Below are 27,788 nucleotides of genomic sequence, written 5' to 3' on the forward strand. Positions count from 1 at the left end.
TTTCAAATTTCAGGGAGTAAAGTGGTCTATATGTATTAATAGCATGTTAAACATAAAAATCTGATAAAACTGCATGCTAGTGCAAAATAAAAACATGCCACTTACAAAATAGCTGCTGATTATCAGTCGGGAGATACTTACTTGGCTTACATGAATGGGTGTTAATATCAAATCCAGAACACCAGACCAGCCTGAGAAAACACCCAGCGGTATCGCGTAAGCTAAAGCAATCATCAAGAATCGGAAATTGCTGTGAAGATAAAACATTGCCATTAGGCTCAACTTATATTAAAAATTGCACCGAGAATAGCCAGGAGAGTAAATCACACCCTAGAATCTATATTCTGCCCATCAAGAAAAACAGCAAAGGTCTGAAGGAGGAGTGAGCCAGGGAAAACAAGAAAGGTATCCAGCCATGTCACTGAATTTCTAGTAGCTGGTATGTTACTGCCTAAGCACTGTGCTAATAGAAAAAGCCAATCTCTCCACAAAGTTCAAAGATTTCTGTAACATGCTGGGCTCATGTTTCTCATTTCTGCAAGCAATTCTTCCATGCATTGGCATGGGCAACCTACTTAGCCTAAGTGTGTGTTAGCAATAATAAGCACTAATTTAAAAGATGAAAAGCTTATTTCAAAAAAAAAAAAATCAGAGATTCATCCCTCTTGAAGTGTACTTAAAAAATAAAAAAAACCCCAAACCTGTTTTACTTCTCTTTATTTTGATGAAAAACAAGGAAAGCTCTGGAAATGAGACAGGTACAGTTGCAAGAGTGGAAAATTTTGACAACTTGAACTGGCAAAAATCATATGCAGATATAATACTCTATTCTAAATAGTCAACATGTTTGCTTTTCCCCCTCAATAAAAGTTATTCAACCTTAAGTAGTCAATGAATGTGAAACAGTCAAAGCTTTATCACCTTCTTCAATGTATAGAGCTAAACAGGAATTTAACCAACAACTTCCCCCACTCACCATAACTGAAAACAAATGTGAAATCCTTGCTAAGAGACATCCAAGTTTTCCTTAAAAACGTTTCAAATTGGAAAGAAAATATACTTTGGAATCTGAAACAGTGATATTTTAAAGTGAAGAGATTTTAAGGTGATTCCAAGGTCAAGTATCCCATGGGATATCTGTGTAACCCCAAACGTGGCTCCCTCCAGTCCCAAACGATTTACAAAAAACTGATCTTGATCAGTACCAGTTCCTTGGCATGCAGTGGCAATTTGATAGCACACAGGTACAAAGGCCAAGAGGGAGAGAGAGATTCAATTACTCTCCGAAACACTCCTAAATTTGCAGCTTACGCTGGTTTACTCCCTTAGATGCTCCACACACAACACACCAGCCAGTGCTTTTTGCAGTGTTCTTTTTCACACATCCTCTTCTTGAATAACACATTTCCATCACATGAACATATCCTTCGCTTCCAATACAATTTGTGTCAGATTTATTTTTTAATGCAAAGAAAAACAACTCTCAAACTCTCAGCTCTTCTATACCTTGGTTATATTTCTCTGAATGCTACTGTCTTCCTGACAACTTTTTTTCCTTTAAGAATGCCATAGTCTTATCCGAGTCTATCTTGTATCACCTTGGCATGCTATTTAATACTATCAATATGAAAGCCAATTCAACAGCTGTAGAACAAAATAAAAAGGAATTTTGCATGGACACAATAGGACCATATTGTAGATTGCTAAGAGGGAACAAGTCTGAATGCCGTGTTCTGAAATAACACTTGCTGAATATTCAAAATCTTTGGCAACCTGGACCTCAGCTTCATTAAAGAGCTACTTCTGAGGGAGAACTTTGTCATTTACTTGACCAGAATTTCCTGTGGTGTATGTTTTCTGTAACTCAAGCAGCAAGACAGACTGTGATGTGGGATAGCTGCTCTGTGCCACATCCAACTCCTAGTACCAATACCAGATTAACAGATCTGCATGATGGCTGTCTCCAGGGACAGAGTGCCTTAGATTACAATATAAGATGTAACCGAAAGTATATATTCTATCACCATCTGTTGAAACCAGGTGGGGCAGGATTCTTTATCTCCTCTGTGACACATCCCTGATACCCCCAGAGGGAGTTATCTTCTTTTAATGGGCCATCCAGCCTCACTGCATGACTCATAAAATTACATCATCCCAATGTGAGATGTTCTGCCCAGGGGGAGCATTCCTACCTGGATATAATCTGAGGTTTGGAACACCACAGTCAGCCCTTACCTACTGGATTCCCAGAGGACGAGCTACATAACCACCACTGGACCTTCAGAGGAGGACCAGACCTTTCTACAGGATCACCACTTCGACAGAACCACTTCAAAGAGGATGGCAGCCACCATTTAATCAGACTGCTGCCACCACCCTGCCTGACAGAGTGTCAGCCTGTATCCTGACTCTGTCAAGTTAAGCCAATATTTCTGTATTATTGCCTTGTTATATATATACACTAGTAAAGAACTGTTATTCCTGTTTCTCATAAAATTGCCTGAAAGCCCCTTAATTTCAAAATTACAGTAATTCAGAGGGAAGGGGATTACATTTTCCATTCCAAGGGAGGCTCCTGCCTTCCTTAGCAGATACCTGTCTTTCAAACCAACAAAGAGGCTGCTCCCCTGCCTAGCCCAGAACAAAGAAGGTAACCAGGAGAAAGGGAGCCTGGCAGTGACAGAAACACTGATCACCAGGCATCATTCTGCCCCCTTGCCCAGCAATATCTTGTGCTGGCTAAAGCCATTTGAAACACACATCTTCAGTAGCAGCTCCACATTTCATGGCTCCAGTCACTTGTACACAGCTTTTGCAATTTTGCAATTGCTCCACTGAAAGTAGAAAAATGTGCTGTCTGTCACACCATCAGCTGTTGAACCCACACTGTTTTCCATCCTACCAGCAATGACAGGATATCAGCATTAGCCTCTCTGTTAAACCATTCTGCTGGAATATGAATTGATTTTTTCTTCAATTTTTTTCAGAAACCTAACGCCACTAGAATCTGTAAGACAGGCTGGTTCAGAGGGGAGCCCCATCAAAGTCAGTCATCATTTTCAGAGTAACTTTGACAGTGCCTGTTAACATCAGGCACATTCTGAGCAGCTTCCATTACTGATGGTGATGTTGATGAAAGTGTTATTAAAGCAATAATGATGCATAAAACCCCAGATACAAAATTTCAAAATTGCATACACAGTCCCTAGAAAATATAAAAGCCATGTAACTGGATAAAAGTATCTTATTACTTCAAAACAAAAATCACAACAAGTTTTTTTAATGCAGGTTTTAAGACTTACCCACTGTTTACTTGCATTAAGGTTTTTTTTCCATTGAAGTTTGTGGAATATTCTGAACTGGGGAAACAAAAAGAACTCATATTTGCTTCACCCAAGAAACTGAGATAGGGCACTACACTTTTTATTATGGAAATTCAAACTACACTTGTCACAGTGTGTGATAGACTGTTAAAAGATTTGGGCTTAGCTCCCAAACCATGACCAATCTGTCATCTCCCACTGTAGGCTGAGAGAGTTGGTATCAGGAGATAATCGGACATCAACTAATTGTTACAATCTGTCAGAAGGAGGAACCCTCCAAATCAGAAGGAAGAATCAAGTTCCTAAGAAAATCCCCCAAAAAGGGCCTACAGGGGATGGCTGACCTCTGTTGATGGTATAATAACTCTGCAAGAAGCAGCTCATGTAGATGACTGCCCAAGGACCTGAAGGCATGAAGGAGTGTGGGAGTTGCAAGGATGTGATAGATCCCTTTGGTGTCCAAGGAAAAAAGGTCAGTGACTTCAATGGTCAAGTTATGCTATGTTGCTTTATTTTGAAGTAATAAAACTGCAGCCTGGGGGAGAAGACAGGGAAATGATGAACATCTCAATTCTCATGAGTGTATCTGGTGCACAGCTGGGTCAGCCACCAGCTCACACACGTCCTAAATGCCTTAACACAGCTCTTACATCAGAAGGTAAGTCTACAATAAAGGGAAATCATGATTTCCTGGTAGTCATCTCCTGGTTACCTTCAGTCTATACCACTAAGTCAAAAGAAAGGCTCTCTGAGCCAAGATGAAGCCTAGATTAGGCAGGCAAGAGAGCTTAGAAACCTAATGCCAGATGATGGATTTCTCTTGAAGCATGGCAGACACCATTTTCTTTTATAAAACTCCCTTGCATGACAGATTGTTAGTGAATGGCTCCACAAGATAAGTGGGTTTAATGATGAACTGTTGATTGTTTCATGTACAGAGGAATGAAGAAGTGCCTTTGATAAAGGGTAGCATGGAAGAATGCATAAAGACCAGAGGGAAGAGAGATATAATTACCTACCTATCCACATTTTAAAAAAACCCTCATGATTCTCGGAGACACTGTAAATTATTATTTAAGAGTCAAGTTTGTTTTCTGAAGTTTAATTGATTATTGTTAACAGTAAGCCAGCTTTGCTGTTTACATCCTGACCTTACCGGTATCTCAGGTCCACTGTTTACAAGACTTTGAACATGGAATCTAATGGTTATAAAACTCCCAAATGGAGCACTGTCAAATGAAATTTTATATTTCACCTGCGGAGACACTTGCTGTTTGGATTTCTGTTCAACAGCAACATTTTTACAACACAGCCCTCAGGCAGGGTCTAACTGCACATCAGCTTGGGTGCAGAACAGCATTATTGTGTGTGCTAAGTGTCCTTAAGGGAACTGCTGTTTTTTAGTACCCTGAAGAGGTCACTTTGCTGACTAACACCAGCTGTACCAGCACCACTACACCCAGCTGTACTCACACCTCCTGAGTGCCAGGCTGCTCCAGGATGAACACACAGGATTAAGCATCCTGCCAACTAATTACTCCCCCAAACGAAAAAAGAAAGCCTCTGAAAACAAAAGAAAAGAAAACCCAGTGACAACAAGGGATGAGTTGTTTCCACTGCCTCTAAACACACTTACTGAAAGTACAGCCCACAATAGGTCTGTAGTAACTAAACGTCTAAAGCTCCACAATTATCAAGCTTCAAGCAGCCCTTTATATGCAGATTCAGCTCCTATCACTACATCACTCAACAAACAATTACAGCAAGAGTAGAAGCTTCCCAGTGAAGTCAGTCATATTCTGTACCAGGGAGCAGCTCTTCTCTGCCCCAGAAAGTTCCTCTCTGCAGTATCATGTACAGGGCATGGGCCTTCACAATTATTCACCATTAGTATTTCAGTTGCTTTAGCTGCTCCTCTGAGATCATATTTCCATTACAAAAGATGCTGTACAAACACTGGGGGGATGTGGGGCTGTGTCTTACCAAAAGAACCCAAGTGGGAGAAGCTGCAATACTGTCACTTTCTTTATAACCTTTATTTTTTTTTACCTAAAAATTCAAAGGAAGCTAGCTCACCTTTGAGCCTATCCAGAAACACATCTGGAGACATTTCTCCTATTCCCACTTCATATTTTAACGTACAATTAATGAGATTTAATAGATCATATAATAGTTTTAAATAGTTCATTCATTTCTTCCATGGCTGAATGAAAGCAGTTGAATAATCCTTCAAAGGCAAGTAAACCTCAAATTCATTCCAATATAGTAAGCACAGAAAAAAAGCAAGTTATAAGTTACTTTTGCCCAGTGTTTTCACTGTTTTCTCACAGCTCACTTTCAACAATCTTGTATAACCTGATGTAACAGAAGCATTGCATAAGAAAAGCCATGCTAACAGGAGGACTAAAGCACTGCTGGTGCTGAAGGACTGGCATGAAGTCTGGAGATACACACAGTGGTTTAAAATTTAATGTCTGCTCTTTAGCAGTTAGCATCCTTTTATGTCTTGACATTAATATTTAATTTTATTTTGTTTAAAAGCACTACAAACCAACTTGTTTGCTCAATGAGAAGATTAAAGCACAATTGTTTTTATTTACTTAGGCACTGATCTGCTTTGAAGTGGAAACCCAATGAGGTCCTACCTTAAGAGTCTGCAAAAACTTCTCCTGTAGCTGAGCCGCTGGCTTGCTGCAGCCACGCTGGGGGGGAATGGAGGGCGTGAGGGGAAGTAGGCCAACGCTGCGGAAAATATCAGGGAAACCATTCCAAATTCTAAACAAGAGGGCAAAGAAAAACAAAACCAAGAACAGATGTTAGCATTGAAAGACTTATTTCACTGCAGTGCTGTTATCAGCCAGCCTCCAAGACATAAATCCCACCACAAGTGCTTGACTGCTCCTGACAGCAGAATTCCGTAACTTGAAGGAGAAATTTCTTTCTCCTTCTGCAAACAAGATTTCAAATTGAGATGGGGAATCAATGAGACTGGAAGTCCATTCCAGTGATCGGTGCTGCAGAGAACCAGGCTCACACACAGGGAACTCAGTGAAGAAAAAGGAAAGCTTTTGCTTTTTCTCTTCAGAGAGAACTGCAATATGAGGATTTGGCCACGTTTCCTTGAGATGGAAGTAACTCAGTGCAGGTAACAGCATGCTAGAGACTTTAAACAGATGGGACTGGGGAAGCCCCAGGGCATGGAATAACAATTATTCATTGTGCAAGATGATGAAGGCAAACAAAAGGTCAAGCAAGGCAGCAGTTCCAACACAAACAGTACTACATGGCAACAGAATATAAAGAGCAAAGTGCAGAAGCAGCAATGGCTGATGAATAGAAAAACTACAGGTAAAAGGGGGAAAAAAGAAAGAATACAGCTGTTTGCGGATGCTCTGCTTGTTTAGCAGCAGGTATTTCAAACCTTTGAAAAATTTCATAGCAGAAGTTTGGACTTGAGCTGGAAAAGTGATGAGCACTTCACAGAAAACAGTAAGTCCCATGAGCAGACATTCTGAAGAGAAACAATTCTACCCACAGCCAGTCTAATTAATTTGTTTTACAGGCCTTTTACAATGTATATCATGTTCTCCACAGTCCTCAATCCCAGTATTTCTCCTATCCCCTTTGAAAACAAGATTCTTTTCTGCTAAGGAGAAAAATGTATAGCTGAAGTGTGTTATCTTAAAAGAACTTGTGATCTTATAACAAAGAAGTGTTCACTGACACCACAAATAAATTCCAACAGAGCTAGATATTCAATTGCCTTAATTTTCTTTTTTTCTTCTCTTTTTTAATAAATCAATATGAACATGGCACTTTGCCAGGTCTTCTGCTAAACTAGAAGAAAATAAATTCAGGAAACTGAAAAGTAAATAACACTCAAGAGTCCAAATGGATCAGCTGGAGATGGGGAAGGGAAATGAATGCTTCTATTCGGCATATGGGAAAAAAGGCATATCAGGACAATGCCATTTTTCATGATCAAATACCAAAGGATTCATTTTGAATTATGTGGTGTCTCTTCTCCTGCTGTGGTGTAACTGAATGTTTTGAGGGCCAAGGGCACTTTAACTAGACCTTCTCACTCCTCTGCTCTCCAGAAAATAGATTAATTTCTATCTTTGTGCACATGGTTTTGGAGACCATGAGCAGTGAATAAAGAACTGGCTGTAACTGATCATCCCAGGCCTAAGAAAGAGATGAGATGCTCTGTCACTACAGGATGATGCAGCTCTTTAGTAAAAGCTGTTTATCCCCCCTCCTGCCTCTAGTCTACATATAGGTTTATAGGTATACATACGTACATGAATACACACATTTAATCATATATTGAAGGAAGATTTAAGATTGCAGACAGGTAAAGCCAATCAAGAATGTGGTCACACAAACCCATAAATTTTTGTCCAAGGTATTCATTATTTAACACTGTTATACTGCAATGCTGTAAGGGGAAAGGCCAGGGTTTTTTTCTGAAGAATGTAAACCACATCGATAATTTTAAGTCACAGAAATATCTCATAAGAGATGCCCATCTGGAGCCTCATCTATTAACTGCCTCAAGATTTCTGCCATTCAAATTGCTGTAGTAGGAGCAGTATAGTAACCCTCTTTTTTTGTTTTTTAATTATTAAGTTCAGCATGCTGTCCTTGTAGTACCTTCTTGCAACTCTTTAATGTTTCCCAGTGTTATACTTTGCAGGCTAACAAATTTGCCTACATAGCTCTGCTCTCATGCACAAAAGAAAAGTGCAGAATTCACTCTGGAAACAAAAGCATTTCCCTCTGGTGAAGAATATGAATTTTTAGTGCCATCTTAGCTTTGTACACAATACTTACACCTCTATCAAAAGTCCAGGTACTGCCAAACACATCTGGTTTCTTACATACTGAAATCCTTCCTCAATAGGAAACCCACACCCTTATCTCCATCATTTACTTTACCAGACTAGAGGAAGAGGAATACAATCTAAAACTTTTCCTGGGCATGTAAGTAGTGAGTAAAAGCAAGCAAAATCAAGAAGGCAAGAAATAAGTCCATGCTGAGAGCAAGGGAGCTGTAGTCATAAGAAAGCAGCTCTTTTTCAGGAGCTACCAGCTTCTCAACAGGGCACCAGATATGCTCAAACAGAGCAAAGCACTTGGAATGGGGAAAGTCATAAATTACTGCACAGAGACACAGACATGTACATGTATCTCTTGTGGAGGAGCGAAGCTAGAATGCTTCACAGGAAAGCTGGGTACCACACCACAGTGACTTGTGACGTGAGAGATGCCTGCATCTTAGCCTAGGAAGCAGGCATCTGATGCTTGTGCAGACCCCAAACAGACCAGAAAAAAAAAAAAAAAAGAGGTTTACAGAGCCACAAGCCTCCTTGATGCAAAGTATTTTTCCTTCACACAGGCTACTCATAGCACAAAAACCTACCCACTCTCAGAAACCCTTCTCCCCACCTCGTTCTGTGGGAACATTCCAGGGGATATGAGGGCCCCTTACACACACACAAACTTTTTTTTTTTAACAAATAATGGTTTTACATTGATCGCGCATCTGGTGCTTTTGCAGACCCAAAAAAGCCAAAAAAAAAAAAAAAAAAAGAGGTTTACAGAGCCACAAGCCTCCTTGATGCAAAGTATTTTTCCTTCACACAGGCTACTCATAGCACAAAAACCTACCCACTCTCAGAAACCCTTCTCCCCACCTCGTTCTGTGGGAACATTCCAGGGGATATGAGGGCCCCTTACACACACACAAACTTTTTTTTTTTAACAAATAATGGTTTTACATTGATATGTAAGAAAGCACAAGGCTAAAAGCTCTGGCTGCAGTCCAGAATAATTCATGCTTCCTTACACAATTCAGGTAATACAATTCACTCCTGATTTGCTATATCTGTACTATTTAAGCTGTGAACCAGAATGTGCAGCGACACAGATGACACAGAAAGAGGCTGTGGCAATTCAGCTGAGCTCTTAGTCTGAGATAAAGGAACAGCAATTTATTAAAACACAGAAGAGACTGGAGTTAACAGAGCAATTTCAGAATGGGTTTATAAGCAATTGCTTCATAATCATGTCTGAGCTTAAGTCCTTGGAAAATTTGCACACTCGTGGCGCACTACTGATCCCAAGTTAACAATTCACATTATTACTGTCTTTTAAAAGACATCATCTAACTTTTGGTGGCTGCTTATTTAACGCTACCTCACACAAAAGCAACAAGCTCATTAGAAATGCAGAGTACTTACCCTGTGAAACTGACTTTCCTGTAGTATCTGAAAAGAGAACTCATACCAAACCTGACCACACTCGCTGAAGAAGTGGGGAAGTGCGACATTTGGGTCCAGCTCCTTGTTCTTCTAAATTCTGCAAAACCTTTGCTACTAATCTGTGAAGTCAATTTGAGCCTAGTTTTCTGCCCAGCTGTTTAAGGGGACAAATACTACCCTACCCCACCTACCAGGTATTTTTTGTCCCACAGGTGAACAGAGCTGTTTGTTCACTATCACCCACCACGAGGCAGCCATCCTTCCACCTCTGGAGCCCATGCAACACAAGAGAGGACAGGGAAGCTGCCAGCAGGGACCTTGTGCCTTCAGCTCTCCAGCGAAACAGGGCTGAGGTGAGACAGAACAAATCCCATGAAGGATTCAAAGCAAACTCCTCTCTGACAGTTCTTTGCAATTTTAAACCAGTTGGAGGTTTTCCATCATCTCTGTGATTCACTGCAGGCCAGCAATGTTCACAAAGCAGCACTCTGTCATTGTCTGAACAGCTACAGGGGCTGCAGCTCCTGAAAAGACACATCCCATAGGACACAAGCACAAAGAAACCACCTCTATTCAAAGCACTTTCAAATATTAAGTGAGAAATACAGATGCCCCACAAAACACAATTCCTAGGAAGCTGAAGAGCTGCTGTAGGATCATCTCTTGTTGGGACCAGTGATCCCAAACAGGTCTACAAGGGTGTTCCCACACCCTTGCCAGCTCAGAAAGGTAGAAAGAGCCACGCTGAGACATGGGGCAGGCAAGACCTGAACCTTGATGGCAAAATCCATCCCTGTTTCTGAGGAAAATGCCTAGGAAAACCTCCCAAAAGAGAATCGAAGAGAATGTGAATCTAATGCGCTGCTCAAAGCAACATTTCTAGCGCTACCAGACTCAAACCAGTGGTTTTAAGCACAACACGGTACTTCCTTAGGCAGATGAATTCTTCCCTCTCCACGGAAAACCTGCAGAGGGAGAGCTAAAGCACTTCTCTGATTGCTAGGGTTCTCCTCCCCTTATCTACTGCTCCTGAGCACAAAAGGAGCTTGCTTTCATTTTTCCTTCTTTCACACTAGCCATTTTCATCTGCCACGAGATTTTCAGAGCCTAACACCACATTTACTTGTGAAAAAGGCTAAACTTGAATTTTCTTGTTGTTCCATCTGAGTCCAGTAAAAAGTAGGTTACTCAGAAATACTTGCTGAAGTCATGATTCAAATTCTTATTACACTTTCTTTAAAACAAACATTAAAGTGGCCCTCACCCAACAGGAATATTAACTTGACAAATTTCCGTAAGAATAATGTCCAGGAGTAAATGATCACAAACAGCTAACTCAGTCCCTTAAACCTCCATATAAACTACACAATGTATATACCTTAGGACTTCTGGAACACTTAGGACTAACTCCTGGCTGAATTTCAGACGATGCAATTATAAGAGAGGAAAACCCCTATCAGATGTGCAACTCTTAATACTGTACCACTTTATATCCACTAAAAATCAGAATGTAGACACTTGAACCACTTAACCAAATCTGTTTCCTTAAAGGTTGCTGCTAATTCTTCTAAGTGACAGGAAGAGGCATAGAAGCCATTGCAATAAAAAGAGCAAGGACATAAAATCCAAGTTTTATCAGGTGAATTTTATATCAGTGATTTTTTCCACTAAACCATTGTCACTTCATTGAAATTGCTCACCAGTAAAAATGATGTCGTTTTAGTTAAAAACAAAACCTATTGTGTTTTAATTTCAATGTTAGATTCTTAAATACTAATAATCTAATCACATTTGAAAGGCACGTGCATGTCATAAATTAAGGCTCAGTTAATGCAGAAAATAATTTAATGCTAAAAGACTATTGGATTTCCATCCTTACAGAAACAGTAGAAGAAACCCAACTTGTCATGAAAACATATTTTTAATGAAAATTCAATAAGCAAAAAACCAGTCTGGAAGCTCAGAGAAACTGTAAAAAGACATTTCTCCCCAGATCAGCCAATACAAACAATTGAATTACTTCCTTTGGAGTCAGTCTGTACAAAAGGCCATTTAAAAACCTTTCCTACACAAAAGGAAAAAAATTAAGCCTCCTGACTTAATTATTTTCCCTCAGCCAGAGACTAGTTCCTGTGCAAACCAGCCACTAGAGGGTAGTGGTTCTCAAGCACCAACCACACACGAAAGTGTGCACATTTTCTACGTTTTCAAGCGTTGTAGTTGACCCACACCTGCATAGAGCACAGCCTCGATGCGGTCCTTGATGTGCTGGGTGTTGCTCTGTGACACCAGGTGAGCGGTGCCATTGGGAGGTGGCACCACCAGAGGCCCCACCAGGAAGGCGCCAGCAGAGCCCAGGTAGTTGAGCAGCGAGGCGATGGCCGTGGCCGTGGCGCGCTCGTCCGGGGAAAACCACGTCGTGGACAGGAACGGAGCCGCGTTCATCACCGTGGGCCCCGCCAAGCCATTTAACAGCTGCCCTCCGTGAATCAGCCTGAAAGAGAGAACAGACCACGGCCATTTGGATGAGAATTCCTTGCTGGGTTTTGTTAATTAAAAAGGCATGTGAGATATCGAGTGCTGGAGATGGAGCTACTGCACAAAGAAATGAAAGTCCCGTGCAAAAGAAGGGATATTCTGTACACTGAAAGAAGCCCAATTAGATTGATTCAAAGAATCTGGAGCTACTCTGATCTCATTACCTCATATAAATAGAGAAGCAAATGTTCTCTTCAAAGCAGAAAAGGGAATAAAATGGACTTTCTTTGCAGCAAAAAGGTATCATGACAGGATATAAAAGTAGCAAAGGTGTAGTAGCAGAAAAGCTTTAAATTACAAACACTGTAAACCTGACCCCTCGCTTGCGTAAATCCCAACAGAAGATTTAAATTCGTTTTGGCAGATCCAAAATTGAAACACTTCAGCAAAATACTCTGCATATTTTTTCACTGCATTATTTATTTTTATTTACACACTCAGATGAGCTCTATGTGCCTACAGATGAGAAGGCTGGGCTGTTAGGGTTTCCAAGAGAGTCGTCTTCTCCAGCAATCTGGCCATTCTCAACATTCTGCTAAAACAGCCAAGTAAACCCAGATTTTTCTCGTTTTTCACACTCATTGGGATTTAACAGATAAGGCTGGTGACAGAACAGAGATAGTACTTCCAAGCAGTGAAGTCTCTGCAAAGTTTGGCTTAATATTAGTACAATGAACAAATACAGAAAGGACTTTTTGAAGGCTCTCCTACACGTGGAATTCAGTCAGAAACTTTCCACTTTGACTTTTCCAAAAAGCAATCAGCCATGGAAGGCAAAACTATTTTTGGAATTTATACAAAAACTTCATGTCTAAAAAACAGCTAGAGAGTCAAATGAGATATTGCAACCCTCCAAAGTAAATCTATTCGTTGTGCAATAAAGTGATGGCAGATGATATTTTCAAATGGGTGATGTTTTTCTAACCATAGCAGGAATTCAGTGTTATTGCTGCAAGACTTGAGTTGTGAGACATAAGAAGCTATGGCCTGAAAATGGGGAAACATAAGCCAACATTTAGGCACTGTTTCAAGCCACAAATGGCTGAATAACATACAGTATAGCAGGCAGTTTTTTAAAGCACACAAAGGAATGAAATATGCAAAAGAAATGCCTACAGACTCTTTATCGAATTAAGTAGACTGCAATAGAAAGGAATAGATGCTACCAGTTCTCAGTGGATTAGAAATTAAATTTTTAAACAAAATTTACAAAAAATACACGGGAAAAAAAAGCACTATTATATATCACATACAGGAAACACTTTCTGAGCTGGGAAAGCAATTCAATGTTTTGGGGTTTTTTTGAGGGGTTTTTTTTATGCTCACATAGAAAGGACAGATTTCATTACTGGTGTCGATGATGTGCTTCAGATGGACATCACACCAAGGCATGGTCAGGCCTTTTTAATGCTTGTTAAACTGCCACACAAACTAAACCAAAATGAAATAGCTTTAAATAAATAAAAACCACTATATAAACAATGCTCTGGTATAGTTTTCTGGAGGACACATTACATCAATCCCCTATGGTTACTCTATGGTGTACTCGGGACAAACCAAGGTATCCTTGTGCACTTTGGTATTTTCATTCTACTTATCTCACTACAGTAAGTTATTCTCAAACATCTCCTAAAATGTTCCAGAGTATTTGCAGAGCTATGGCACAGCCCAAGAAACAACTGCATTTCAGTAGCAAGTGAGGTAACTACTGTAACAGATAAAGATTTTATTTTAGTATCTCCTCTTGCTCCAGAGTGAATTTAATGTTTAAATTGTGTTCTTGTTATTGTGTGTTTGGAAAACTGTGTCACCACAAAATAACCTCTATAGCTTTAGGCGCCACACTGCCACTTCTGTTCACTGACACCACTATGATATTATTGTTTTAATTCAAATATGCCTCCTCTGTAGTCATCCTAACAGCAAATAAAACCCACTAAAATCAGAAAAAAGTACAACAGTTCTGCAGCACCTGTAGTCATGTAGGCACTTCATCTGATAGAAGAAAAGTTTTGTAAAAATACCCTGAACAAACCACCCAATTTATATATTGTGAAAATTACACACACATACTCTTACCACGTACTTCAGATTTAGATTATGTCTATCAAACTCCATCATCTGAATAAAGCTCTATAACCAATCTCTGTACTCGAGGGAGCACCAAATGTTAATTTTACTTTGCAGATCCCAAGGGAGAAAGTAGCACCTTAATCCAGAATTTTAATTCTATATTACCTTTCTGTCTTTGTTGTTTTGGGTTTGTTGGCTTCTTTTTTCCAAAGGATGAGCCAATTTTGCCTCTCTCAAGGTGTCTTCTATTGGTGTTTTCCTGGCTGCTCTCTCTCCAGCCTTGTCCTGGCTAGTTTGCTCTCTGTTCCCACAGATTAGCCTTTCCACCTGCATTTTTGGCATTTACAAAGCCTGACATTATCATCCAGGGTAGAGCATCTCTATCTTCATACTGTTTAATTTCTCAAGTCTAACATATTTGAGTTAATAAACACTATTTTCAGACTAAATTGCCATCAATATACAGACTACTACCCCAAATATCTCTGCATATGGTAACAGCCTAAACCTTATTTTATCTCTTTTTCGATACTGGTTTGAATTAAGCTACTTTTTCCTGAGAAAAAGATTATTTGCATGGTTCTTCTGCACATCCTTAACTCATTTCCCCAGAGAGGCAGGGACGAGAGATTCAAAATGCAATTCAGAGCATTTACTAAGCTGCTGCTCTGGGAGATGTATGTAGCAGCTGCTCCACCTGACAGAGAAATATGAACACAATAGTATTGGTGGCTTTTTGCTGTTTGTTACAACATCTTATCAGCACTGCACTAGATTTTGGTCTCGCAGCTCATGAGTTTCCTCTCATACACCATCAGTGCTAAAAATTGCTCCAAGACCAAGAGAGGTTTGTTTCTGTTATCCCCTGATTTTCTTCTTGTTTCTGCTACTGAAAAGGTGCAAAGAGGAACTGCATTTTCCCTGTCACTATTCCAATTTCATTCCGCACAACAAGTTTTCTGTTTCCTGAGGAAAGGGATGAAAAGACAACTTTAGCTCAGGATCCTACCCAGATGGAAAAACATTTTTCAGTCTCATTACACTATCGAGTGTAATGTTTATCTGTTATTTATCCAGCTCTGTTTTCAGATGTGTTATTTATCCAGCCATCATTTAATTATTTTCAGGTATCAAAAAGTAGAAAGCTATTGAGGTCAAATGACAGAAAGTAACATGAGTAGAAGGCATTTTAATCACAATCATGAAAGAGAAAATTGCAAAAAAGTTGCACCAGAAATTCATCCTCAACTTACAAAATAACTGATGACTGTAGCTTAAAGCAAAAGTGGGGAAGTAAACATCTACCAAAATATCTTGTTTCTAACTGCCTCAGAAGCCAGGTCAGGACTCATTTTGATATGTCAAGGTTTTTGCACACCTGACCTCTCTGCTAATGAATTTATGTGCTCTGCCAAACTTGTAACTTGCAATTGAACAGGAGCCCTTTATGAGCCCTTTTAAAGAAAAACAAAACAAAACAAAATTATTTGGGGACTGTTAGTAAATGGTAGTGTGAAATATCACATGCCAGAGCATCACAGTAATGAGTAACTTACACATTTACATTATGCATCTATCTATCTAAAAAAACCACAGATACACACACATACTTTTGCACAAAATAAAGATCACTTTTGTTCCTAAATTGGCCTCTGAACTGCAAAAATATAGTACAAGGGATGGTTCAAATACAGCAATAGAAATTAGAGTAGAAAAACACTTATTGTACTATACTGTCATCTCTTTCCCAATTTTTTTACCAAGTCACACTATAAATAACTTTAATTATATGGTTTTCACCACTTCCCTGAGAAGACTTTATATTACTATCAGGAACTGACCTGGTTATACCTGCCTTATTCACTTCTTGCAGTCACTGTTGCAATATCCTAGCAGGCAGCAACAAAGAAAACCATGTAACACTGTAAATGCTGAAATTACAGTATCACTGAGCCAACTGGGTATGATAAAAGTGAGATTATACAGGAAAAAGGTTCTAGTGATTGATGATAATACCATACAGTTAAGATGGGAAAGCACTTCCATTTACAGTTGGCTTTATTTTTCTTTTTCTCCTTGTAAAAGTTGAAACTTTGCATGCATGCTCACAGCCACATCAGGTACTGGATTTGTTAAGCTATCTAAAAGCTGTGTGTTACATAAATGCTTTTTCTAGGTGAAAAATCCAGACATTTAGTGTTTTTACCACTGTGTGTCTAATGCCTGGACTTAGGAGAATTTTAAATGAAAGAAAATCTCATTAGTTTCTGTACTCAGATGGGGAAAAAAAGGCAACAGTGGAGGGAAAAGTACTTACTCAAAAAAATTACTTTTAATACAACGGATTTAAAACCCACAACACTAAAATAAGTATCCAAAGCTCAGATCTAAGACATGTAAACTGAACTTTTTCTGGGAAGGCTAAGGCTGGAGAAGTTGGATCAGTATTTTAACTGATTCACGGTATGGAAAAAGCATTTTCACCTTTTCTTTGGCAGACAACACAGTAAAGAGCAGGGCTGTCATCCCCAGGCTGTTGCTTTGACTCTCTGAACACAGTGACCCCAGCCAAGTGGGAAATTCAATTCCTTTGCATCTTAGGAGGGAGTAGAGCTCATTTCAAGAGCCCTGAGAAGATGTGATTCTGGTGCAGGTTTTTTTCATGAAACCTTTACCGTGCTTTTCCCACTCACTGCCATGAGAATTGACCACTTAGTCACTATTCAAATTCTGTGCAAATACAACAAAAATAAACTGTAAATCTGTTTTGCCACTGTTGGGCAAAGTGTGAGGAGCAATGAAGTCACTGAGAGTGCTTATTCTGCAGGAAGACAGCGCTGTAGTGTGCCACTTACTATGGAAAAGTTTAGTACATGAACTGCTGATCCTAACAACGCAAAAAGCAATTCTAGATAAAGAAGTTAATGTTTTATAGAAATGGATGGCTAATACTTCTTTCACATGCCTGTCAATTTAATTCACTGAAACAAGTGGATTGTTCAACTCCTGCTAATTTGTAAGACAAATAGGTTTATGTAGTGATTAGCTCATTGTGGAAACTCCTGGAAGCAAATGAAAGAGACCCTTCCACAGGAGGAATTCAGAGAACTTTTGAAGTGCTGTTGAATTTAGTGTCACTACATGGCAACAAAGCAAGCAAATACCTCCTACTCTAGAATGCCTGCACTGACGTATGATGCACATTGCTTGCCCAGGAAAAGGCATATGAAAAGGCCTGGAGTTACCCACATTATATATTAGGAGATTGATTATACCTCAGAGGGAACCAACACCAGTTTCATCAAGAATCACTTCTTATTTTTCACAATCAACCTACTAGAAGTGGATAGAGCTTTTTCTTTAAACTCACAAAAATAAATACAACAAAAGAACCTCCTAGTAAGTGGAACTTTTTCAGGCACTTTTAAGGCAAAGAGAATTAGGGAGGTCAAATTCATGTTTTACTGCAATTCATTGCTATAGAGTATGGGGAGAACCAATGCAAATGCTGTTTTGTTTATACCCCAAAGAGAGCACAGTAACACTCTATGTCTGGAAAAAGACTGACAAGAAAAACACCTCTGGGTAAAGCAATGAATTCGTCTATTAAAAATAACATTCTGATAGATGAATTTCATGGAAATATACTTTCAATATTTTCATTAAACGATACATTTATACTACAAAAGCTTTCTGCCTTCCAGATATTCATGCGTTGAGGTCATTAGCATTTTTTAGCTTGTTTTTGATGCATGCAGCCATTGATACGAGGAATAATTTAAAGCTGGTTTTTCCCTCACCAGTAAGAAATATTATTACAAGCAGAAAGCTTGAGTCACTGTGTGGTACATTATCTCCAGCAACAGAGTGAAAAAGAAAAGAGAAAAACTTTAAAAATGCACATTTAGCCATTTTCATCAGGAATTAGGCTCATGTTTCACCTCTGTATGAACCATGGCCTCAGCACAGTCAGTCAGACTATTATGGGAGCAGACTTGGAAGGGACCACAGCATCTCCCAGGCATCCCAGCCTCATGTCTCTTCTCCCACACTTAAAACAGCAAATGCATTTACAATGGTCTGAAAGACAGTGAGTTTTGGGATTAAATTTAAAGGATTGGAAAACCAGTTACTCCAAAATTTATTCCTGAGAGCCTGCCGAGAGAGACAAGGATTTGCAAGGTGAGGAAGCAGCAATCTCAGGCCAAGACCCTTGAGGTCTCCATCAGACATCCTGACAGAGGAAAGGGATGAGGTGGGTGTACAGTGAGACCCCCTGGCACTGTGGTGACAAATTTCCTTGCATCCTCACACCGGGTTACTGTGCAGCCATCACACCTGTCACACAACTGTGTGTGGGGGCATTCTTCCCTTTATCCAGGTTTCATGGATAAGGACAGATAAAGTCAAAGCTGATGGTTTTTTTATTATAAGTTCTGTTTTCTTGTTTTTGTTTTAAAACTAACCCACTCCACAAACCAATTACCAAAAGAAGAAATATTTAAAGCAACATTAACAGTGGACATGCTCATCAAATATGAAAAGACGCAAAGTAAGCAGCACTGTAAACACAAAGTAGGCAATTACACTATGGGCTAATGAAGCAAAACATACAGAAAAAAAATTATCAGGGACGTGCACCAGGACTGGCTGCTATTGGGGCTGCTGTGGGAGAAAGCTGATTAAGATTACTTAGTACAAAAGAGGTCCTAAGTAGGATTTTTTTAGTAAAAGAGTAGGAGTGCACAGGAGATGCAGCAAATTAAGGAATGGGATAAACAAGACGTATTTAAATATTCCTGAATAATTTTTCTTAAGCGAGTGAAAGAGCAAGAGAGTGTTTTGATTATAATGCAGCAACTTCAATACAAATTCAATTAATATGAATTCTTTAAGGACAGAAATTAGCCAACATAATATGAGTCACAAACTAAAGCAAAGAACTCAGTATAATTAAAAAATTAAAAGCATTCTACAGTTAAGGATACCACCTGCCATTATATGAGATGAAGCTAAATATCCCACAGAGAATATAAATTCTCTTCCCTTCCAGCATAGGCTTACACTGGCTGAGGCCTTGTAGAAGTGCTGCCCACTAAATACTGCCGCAATACCAAGCCCTTTCTGAGTTTCTTTGATGTACTGGATTCAGTACTCCAAGAATTTACACAGGGTCTGTAAATTGCTAATTCAGCAGCCACGCTGGTCGCTGGTGGATGACACCCACAGTGCCATGGCCAAAGTCCAGCACAGGAGCAAAAGGAACAGTGTGTTTATGACCAGAACTGTCAAGTCATCTCCTTTTTCCACTAAAGCTGCTCCAGCTGAAGAAGCCAACTTGGCTGCCTCCGGAGTGGTGGCACTGATCAGGGGCTGCTGCTGCAACACAGGACACGCAGCTTGAGCACTGGCAGGTGGGACCACTGGGCAGCCAGAGGGACACTAAATCATCCCCCACTACCATGAACAAATAAGCAAAGCTGGAAAAATCATCACCACATAAGAACAACTCACAGGACCTTTCGTGTAAAAGAAATGCTTTGGAGCAGAGGTTAAAAAATAAATACCCTGTGTACAAGATGAAGCTGGTGGAGGTAATAAAAACAAGATAAACTGTTAAGTTACAGGAGCATAAAAAATACGTATTCCCCATGTGAACTTACTCAGGAATGACCTGCTTCCTTTTTTCCCCACTTTCCTCTTTTTCTGATCCCAAGAATTAACCCAGCTCAGCCGTTCCGCAGCACTGCAGCACAAACCAGCACCATCAGCACCAGGCAAGTGCTCAATCTTAATGTTTTCCCCCTCGGCTTGCTGAGCTACAACACACAAACAAGTATGTTTATTCACCTTTCTACTCCCAGACCCCTGCTTTAGATTAAATCCCTTTTTCATTGCTCTTCCCCAGTGAGGTAGGGAGCACAAAACACTCAGCACACTCCGTCTTTATTTCTTACAGGCTGATTTGTCTGCCATCCTCTCCTAACAGGCTCTTCTCATTCCCTAGAACACTTTAATTCCTCTTCTCCACAGATGCTCCACTTTGGGTTGGTTGGGAGTTTTTGAGCACAGAAGTGTGTTCAGTATTCCCAGGGAATATGGGAATCCTAGTATGTCTTTGCTTTACTGAAATTACCTCTTCCGAGGTGCCCCTTTGCATTTTTCATGCATAAGAATGGTAGCTTATGGCAGCCTTAGGATCAGAAAAGACAAATAATGAGATGATCCTGTGTAATTCTTCAGGCTTTCAGGGATGAAAAAAGTAAAAATGTGGAATTGTTAAAGAGTAAGTCTAACAAGAGTAAAATACAAACTACGTTGCAACTCTGTAATAGAACCAAAATGTACCAAAGATGTGGTAATACAAATACAGGGCAGAAAAAAATGAGTTCACAGCAATGTATCTCAAGAGTAAGAAAAAGATTCAAAATCCCAAGAACTGGTAATACTAACAAAAAGACACAATTACAGAATCTACCAGCTATTGGTGTGTCTCCAATAAATGACTGTGTAAACAACCACTCTGTTTCCACTGTAATCCTCTGCACTATTTTGTTGGGTTCCCAACAAACATTTTAATGGCATTTACTGCCAAGGAGTAACCTCTCACTGCCATGATTCAAGGTCCTCAATAACTACTTCTCTGTTGTGAAATCTAATGTGAAGGACAAACCCTACCAGCCCACAGCATAACAGGTTCTAACAAATTGCTTAATTAATGTGTTCAATACAAATGACAAATTATGTTACATCCTTTACTTCCATGTCTTTAATTATCCTGTCTTTCAAAACATTTTAAGAAGTCTTACATCACACAATCAGTCTTAAAAGCCAAAGATTTACAGCTGTGGGCTGATTTCATCGTTTTATTTCCTTCTTTTTTACACATTTCAGCTCATACAGCTTTTTGCCTAGATTTAAGAACTAAGATGTATGTAAACCTATTCCTAAACACAGAATACAAGGTAAATATGAAGTGCTATGTGGAGGGAAAAAACCAACTCTGATTTAATCAATTGAAAAATGCATCCCAGTAATGTTAATGTTCAGGATAAAATAACCAAATCCTAAAAGAGTTCAATGAAAATATTTACTCAGTGACAAGCAGGAGTCAGAAAGGAAAGGACTGGACAAAACACAGGCAAAAAAGCATTAGTGATGTTCTTGTAACCTCCAGAGAAGGGAAGAAGATCCAGGAAAGGTACAATTTGATAACATCTTTTTTTCTTTTATGTTCTATATAATGTATATTAACTGTGAACTAAAAAAATAGGTGTGGCAAATGAAGTTTTCACAATATTTAGAAAGGAATAATAGTTTGGGGGTTTATTTTTAGAAGTCAAATTTACTGTCACATATCTGGCACATTTGACAAACCCAGAAGCTCATGGTACATAAGAAAAATTCTTTTTAACGTCCTTGTCTGTATGATAGACTCATTAACCCCACAGGTTACTGGGCTGGGGAGGAAAACAGGTAAAAGCATATGTACATGAGACAGACTCTATCAGTCCATGTAAAGGATGGATCCTCCATCTGACATGCAAGTTCACACTTCAACATTTTCCCCATCTACTCCCACTTCAGCCTGCACTGAATTTATGCAGCTCTGGCATGGATTTCCAGTATAGTTTTAGGTCACACACTGGCAGAGAAAAAAAATTTACCACAGAAAATTCACAGCTGCTTCAAGAGACACACTGAAATGTGCAACTTGAATTTTCCCTCATATACAGAGGCATCAAATGTACTGAAAAGAGAGGTTAAGGTCTATGTTTAAAACACGACTCAGAGGACTGGAGATGATCTTAGTCTGATACTACACACTATAACCAAAAGAATAATTATAGACTGGAAAGGGGCTTAAGAATACACTTGGATATTACAGGTCTGCTTGAGATAAGGAGCATAAAGCAGCCAGGATTAAATGTCAGTCTTAACAGTGATTTCCTTACGTCTATGACTGCTCTGATAGGTGGTGGGCTTTAGCAGCTCTCCTTTATGTTAAATCACAAGAGCTTAGGGAGCAGAGACTGCTACAAAGTACAAAACCCCCAACCTGAACCTTACAAACCTCATGAACATGCTTTTAATTTTATGTATATTAGCTCTGACAGAATTGTCCCATGGAAATCTTCGGCATATTCCCACAGATTACTCACAGACTGAAGGAACACACTACAAAACACGCAAAAGCATTTAAAGAAATTCCAGTTACACTGGCTTCTGAAATGCTTCCAATTAGCTTGTGTGTGATCTTGTCCCTCTGACAGGTTCTGTAACATTCAAATTGTTCTATTAATGCATATACACACTCAGAATAAGTGCATTATTTGGTACTCAGCCAGTTGTGGCTAATGCATTAAGCAGTAATGCTCATCTCAAAAATATTATTTTATCTGGTATCACGCTTCAAATAACGGATGAGAACTGGCCTTAAGCCTTAGCCCTCCAAACAATGCAAGTTACATGGTATAAGGTCACACAGTCTGTACAATTATTTACAAAGTCTCAAGAAACTTCACTGAAAACCATTCTTTTGCTTCACGCAGTTGGCCATAATTAATTCTTGGTAGATTTTTAATCAAACTGAGTAAAAGATCAAGCTACTTCCTCATGTAGAGCTACAGTTCTTGAAAATTTCTTTTTTGGGAGTAGGATAAGTAGGCAAATTTATCAGTTTCAGCTGGAGATGATACATATTTACACAGCATGAATATATGAAATTATTAACCTTTTCCATCAGGATTCTGTTCATACTCTTTTTTTCCCTATATAGTTTTCAATAAATTTTAACATCATGTTTTATGCATCTCACTCATCAGACTCTATAGAGTCCAAAGCCTTTCTTTTTCTAGTTGAAGAAGTTGTTCCTTGAATGTTTTTCCTTAGTTATGTATTTCATTGTTTTCCTAGACCTCCTTGCTGCAGCTATGCTGGAAAACCTTGTTTAAAGGTGCTAAGAATTTGTGGAAACTCTCCTTTGCATTCCCCAAATGATACCTCACATCTCACTTGGGAATTTTCATCTTCTCAGTTATTTACAGTCTTCATCCTTGTTTTGGTAAAGCCTAGGGCAGCACATGTCTTCTGGCACACACCATAAATGAAAAGCTACATAAAATACCGCATTTCATTGCATTGAAGTCATCTGTCCCATTTAAAAGCTATTGATATTTAACCCAAGACTGATGAGAATGAACAAACTGAAAGTCAAGCACCCCTTGACATTTCAAGAAAATGTAGACCAAGGGTAAAATGAGGACAACTCTCCCTGGCCACCCAAACAGTACTTTTCCTCAAAAGGGTCACTGTGAAGGGTAGCACAATATGGTTAGCTCAGCCTGCCCTGCTAACAGAGTCCTTGAACACCCTGTGAAAATAGGCAACAGTGGGCAACCAACATCAGGAGCACCTTGAGTGCTTTGTTATATGCTCATTAGACACCTAAGAAATTGCATTCCCCCTACCTGACACACTGCTCTTAGTTTACTTATGGGGGCTAGTTTTACAATTAATGTGTTTTTTACATACCCAGTTCTCTCTCTGAACCTCTTTCTTTGTTTTACCCATGGTACCCAGTCATCAGCTTTCAACTTCACACCAAACATTTTCTTTCTCAGCTTAAAAGGCTTCCAAGCTGATTTTCAGCTTAAGCAATACTAACAGAAAAAAATAAAAGAAAACAAAAAACCCAAACCCAAATAACTTGCTTAAGTAATACCAGGACTGCCTGGTAGAATTCAAGCTGACTAGAATTCGAGTGGGAAAAAACCCAACCCACATAAAACATTTTATTTTTAAGAGCTTTTCTTAGTGTTTACATATTATGCAAGCATAATTAGCAAAGAACCAGTGCTACTGCTTTTTTAAAGTAGCAGGAAAGAGTAGTAATGCCTCCATACTCCCACCTCCTTTGCACTAAGAGGCGAAAGAAAGTTACGTGAACAACGAGTGATCCATATTCCCTGGCTGTACAAAATAAGCCCTACTCTTGTACTTACTGAGGATCCCCAGATTCAGGATATGCTGATGGAACAATTGAATTGTTTGGTTTGTGGGATTTTTAGGAAGGAGTCTGTTTCTATCACAAATTCTTAAGGTGCATGTGTACAGTAGACAATCATTTCACTGCAGAAGAAGTACAAAGCTACTTTGGAACATGGACTGGAAGAGACTACACGAAAAAAGCCATTTTGCACAAATTCATCTGTCTCACGGCATGATGCCATACATTTGATATGAGAAAATGAACTAATTATTTAACATTTGCATACAAATTACTTATTTTTGGGGTTTGAGGCATGACTCTCTGTGTGATCTTGGGCCAGTTTCTGAATTTCTCTAAATCTCTGGTTCCTTATTTGCAAAGCAGATTAATATTAGTTATGCAGGATGGGGTGAGGCTTAATTAACTCAAGCTTGTAAAGGGCTTTCTGATCTTCAGATACTATGGAGAAGAAGGACTAGAAAAACCCATTTAAGACGTGAAGAAGCATGTAAAACCATGGCCACACAACAAACATTTGGCATATCAGCTTCATACAGAAAATCTGCACTAATATTTCTTTGTAGTAGCAACAAAAATTACATTAGCAGAAAGAATAAAATATGTATATTAAAAATAATTAATTCACTTACTTCTTCCTAATTTCTAGGTCTGAAACTGGAACACATCTCAGGCCAGCTCCCAAGACCATGAGGGATGATGTTAGTAACACTGTTACCCTCAGACCTAAGATGAAAACACAACAGTATTTTACAAGTTAAGTCAGTAATGTTGCAAAAGAAACATTGCTTAAATATATATATATATATATATATACATACTTACATGAAGTCTCACAGAAATAACACATATTTCTTTCAAACCATAAGCACTTTGGTGCTGATATGAATTCTAGACACATTACGAAATCCTGAGTTATTTTCTACACTTACACTCCAGAATCACAAAGGCTTACTCCTCGCATAGTAATGCACAGGAGTGTATCCAAAATCTTTACAGACATTCTTGAAAGTGAAAAGTGGTAACAAAAGTATCATCGTAAAGTACACTATTCCCTTTAGAATTAGAGGCATCGGGGAACATGCTCTACTGCGTCATCTGAAATCTAGGCAGACACAAAGAAAAATCTGGACTTGTTCATTCTTCTCCAACCACTTAATGAGCACAGACACAGCACTGTTATTGTTTTCTTTCATAATGCAGACACACATTTCATCCCAAAGAAACAACCATTTATTCAGGGGGGAAAAAGTGTGAGTATTTTTTTGCAGTCCTTGCAATTAGGGTAGATTTTTGCTGCTCTCAGCTCAAATTGTCAGAGGTTGTAAATATCATACATTAGAAAAAAGCCACAATTGACTGATTCCTTGAATATGTTTTTTCCTCATGCGATTTTCAACCGAGAAGCACTTAGATTAGAAACAACCTTATCTTAGTGCTGCAATTCCTTTTGCCAGCAGTTGTTTGCTGCTGCTAAGGTGTTTCCATCAGCAGCAAACAGTGACAGCTGAGGGGCTTAAGCTCCAGAATCTTGCAAAACACCAAAATCATAAATATGCACAATTAAAAACCACAGAGAGAATCTGCATCTGTGAAGCTGTAAATTTTGAAATAATTTCACAGCAATAAATAGAAAATAAAGGGCTTCCATGTCCTTAGTAGAATATAATAAAAATCATTAATGATGACAAACACAGAGTATCTCTAACATTTAGATAAAACTAGTAATTATCGAAAATACAGATGGTGAAAGAACCTGTCCTATGATAAGTCACCTATCAAACAAACTACCTTGATTCTTTCTAAAACTGCCCATTTTCAGAGGAGTGCTCCCTCTGTGACTCCTGTAAACAGTACAATTCAACTAATAGTTGCATTAAATATTTTGTCTCCACGTATTTTACTAAAATGTAATTTTACTGATGAGACATAATTTTGCTCATATTGTGACAGCTCATAGTGAACCTCGCTCATGGGTATGCAACTCCTGGAGCTGGACACTGCACAAACCAAACCTAAGACAAGTTTCTCTCTCAATCAGCATAGCCCAAGACAACCCAAACAAAATTAAGTTAGTAAGTTAAGTTACAGGTTTTCTGAACTGGAAGTCTGACTTCCTTTGGTAAGGCTCAGTCATTAACAGAAGGAATGCCAGCTGCAGTGATGTGACTCCGAAGGACACCTCACAACCCTAATGCCCAGAAGTATCATCAGCCAAAAATATTTCTTTCCTGGGAAGATTTCCCAATGCCTCCCTGACTTAGTTGCTTCACTCTGTGGTCAACCAGCAAATGCTGCTGTTAAACTGGTTTTTCTAGTGTGTTCAGAAAGCCCTAAATAAATGCCCGCTTAATATGGCTGTTCAAAACCTTCAGGTTCTTATGTTTACTGGGCCACCTGAGTCTTCATGCCACACTTAAGTCCACATTACCATATTGTCTATGCTGCAGGGGCAATTTCTTGTATCTGGATTGCATACATGATGCTTTTGCCTTTTCTTCTTGGAAATGAATCTTTGTTAGCACTCCTTTTGTGTATAATGAAAATCTGTATGCAGTAAGGATTAGAATTTTATTGATGGAGGATTGAAATACAAATCTTTGATCTGAAAAACCTGAAGTTTTCCATTAGGAAATGCTATCGAAACGTTTCAGGAAAACTCTAGTAATGTACACATCACCTTACTTTCCATGCAAACTAGGATCTTTTTGAACAACATTTCACGAAACACGGTGTGTTCTGCCTTTCTAGAGACAAGGACAGCATGGAAAGTGCTGCTCATGGGGCGCTGCTTAAGATACAAGCCAGGGGCAAGCCCAGGACACAGCAGTAAATGAGAAACAGAAATTTAAGTTTCAATCACCACAAGAAACAAAATTATTGTTTCCATATAAAAACCTTCTATTTGATTTCTAATTTTTTTTAAATCCCTAAAGCAAAAAAAGCAAGAAAGTTCTAAATTAAATCTGCACAAAAATTTCCTTAAAAAAAACCCCAACATGTAATTTGGTGAAAAATTAATTAGATGCTGAAGTTTGCCTCCAGCCCTAAATCTAAGCTTAACTTTAATGTCAACCTCACATGTCAGGTAGTTTTAAAGTAAAATTATCTGTTAAAGCCTCAAAATCATGTATGCCTGATCTCTCCATTCTTTGAAGTCCTAATCTTGAATATTACTTACTGTAAGGTGTCCCTTTTAAATGTTTTGATTGCACAGATTATTCTCTGTCCTTTTTTTCTGTTTCTACCTTAACATGTAAGCATACCCCTGAAAATTCCTTCAGTTAATGCTGCATGTTGAAAATGATGACACCAGGATGAACAAACAACTGCCAGACAAGCAGCATATTAGACATTTTCTTTGCTAATTACACAATATAGTTTTACCCTCTAAGAGCCTCTGCCTGTTGTTTTGCTTTACATTTTACCTCTTTTTCATCTTTGTTAGAAACCGGTCTTTTTATTTATCTCAGTATTTTTGTTTTGAACACTGCAGTTGTCCTGACACTGAATTTGACATCTTGTATTACTCTAAAAGGTTCACCCCAGAGTGCTTAAGATAGCAACCATGCATCATGG

General features: G+C 38.9%; 1 protein-coding gene across 1 annotated transcript in view; it reads right to left on the reverse strand.

The window, feature by feature from the left end:
• DIRC2 (disrupted in renal carcinoma 2) overlaps positions 1-25,500 on the reverse strand; it is a 52,371-nt gene extending 26,871 nt beyond the window's left edge. The window contains exons 1-5 of the mRNA XM_008638246.2: positions 25,035-25,500; positions 24,842-24,935; positions 11,821-12,083; positions 5,969-6,098; positions 142-250 (exon numbers count right to left, since the gene is read on the reverse strand). Coding sequence (XP_008636468.2) covers positions 142-250; positions 5,969-6,098; positions 11,821-12,083; positions 24,842-24,935; positions 25,035-25,110 — 672 coding nt within the window. The 5' untranslated portion in view covers positions 25,111-25,500. The remainder of the gene's footprint in view (positions 1-141; positions 251-5,968; positions 6,099-11,820; positions 12,084-24,841; positions 24,936-25,034) is intronic.
• Positions 25,501-27,788: the final 2,288 nt, after the last annotated feature.

The sequence above is a fragment of the Corvus brachyrhynchos genome, unplaced genomic scaffold (genome assembly GCF_000691975.1).
Source record: "Corvus brachyrhynchos isolate BGI_N302 unplaced genomic scaffold, ASM69197v1 scaffold126, whole genome shotgun sequence".
In the NCBI taxonomy this organism is placed as follows: Eukaryota; Metazoa; Chordata; class Aves; order Passeriformes; family Corvidae; genus Corvus; species Corvus brachyrhynchos.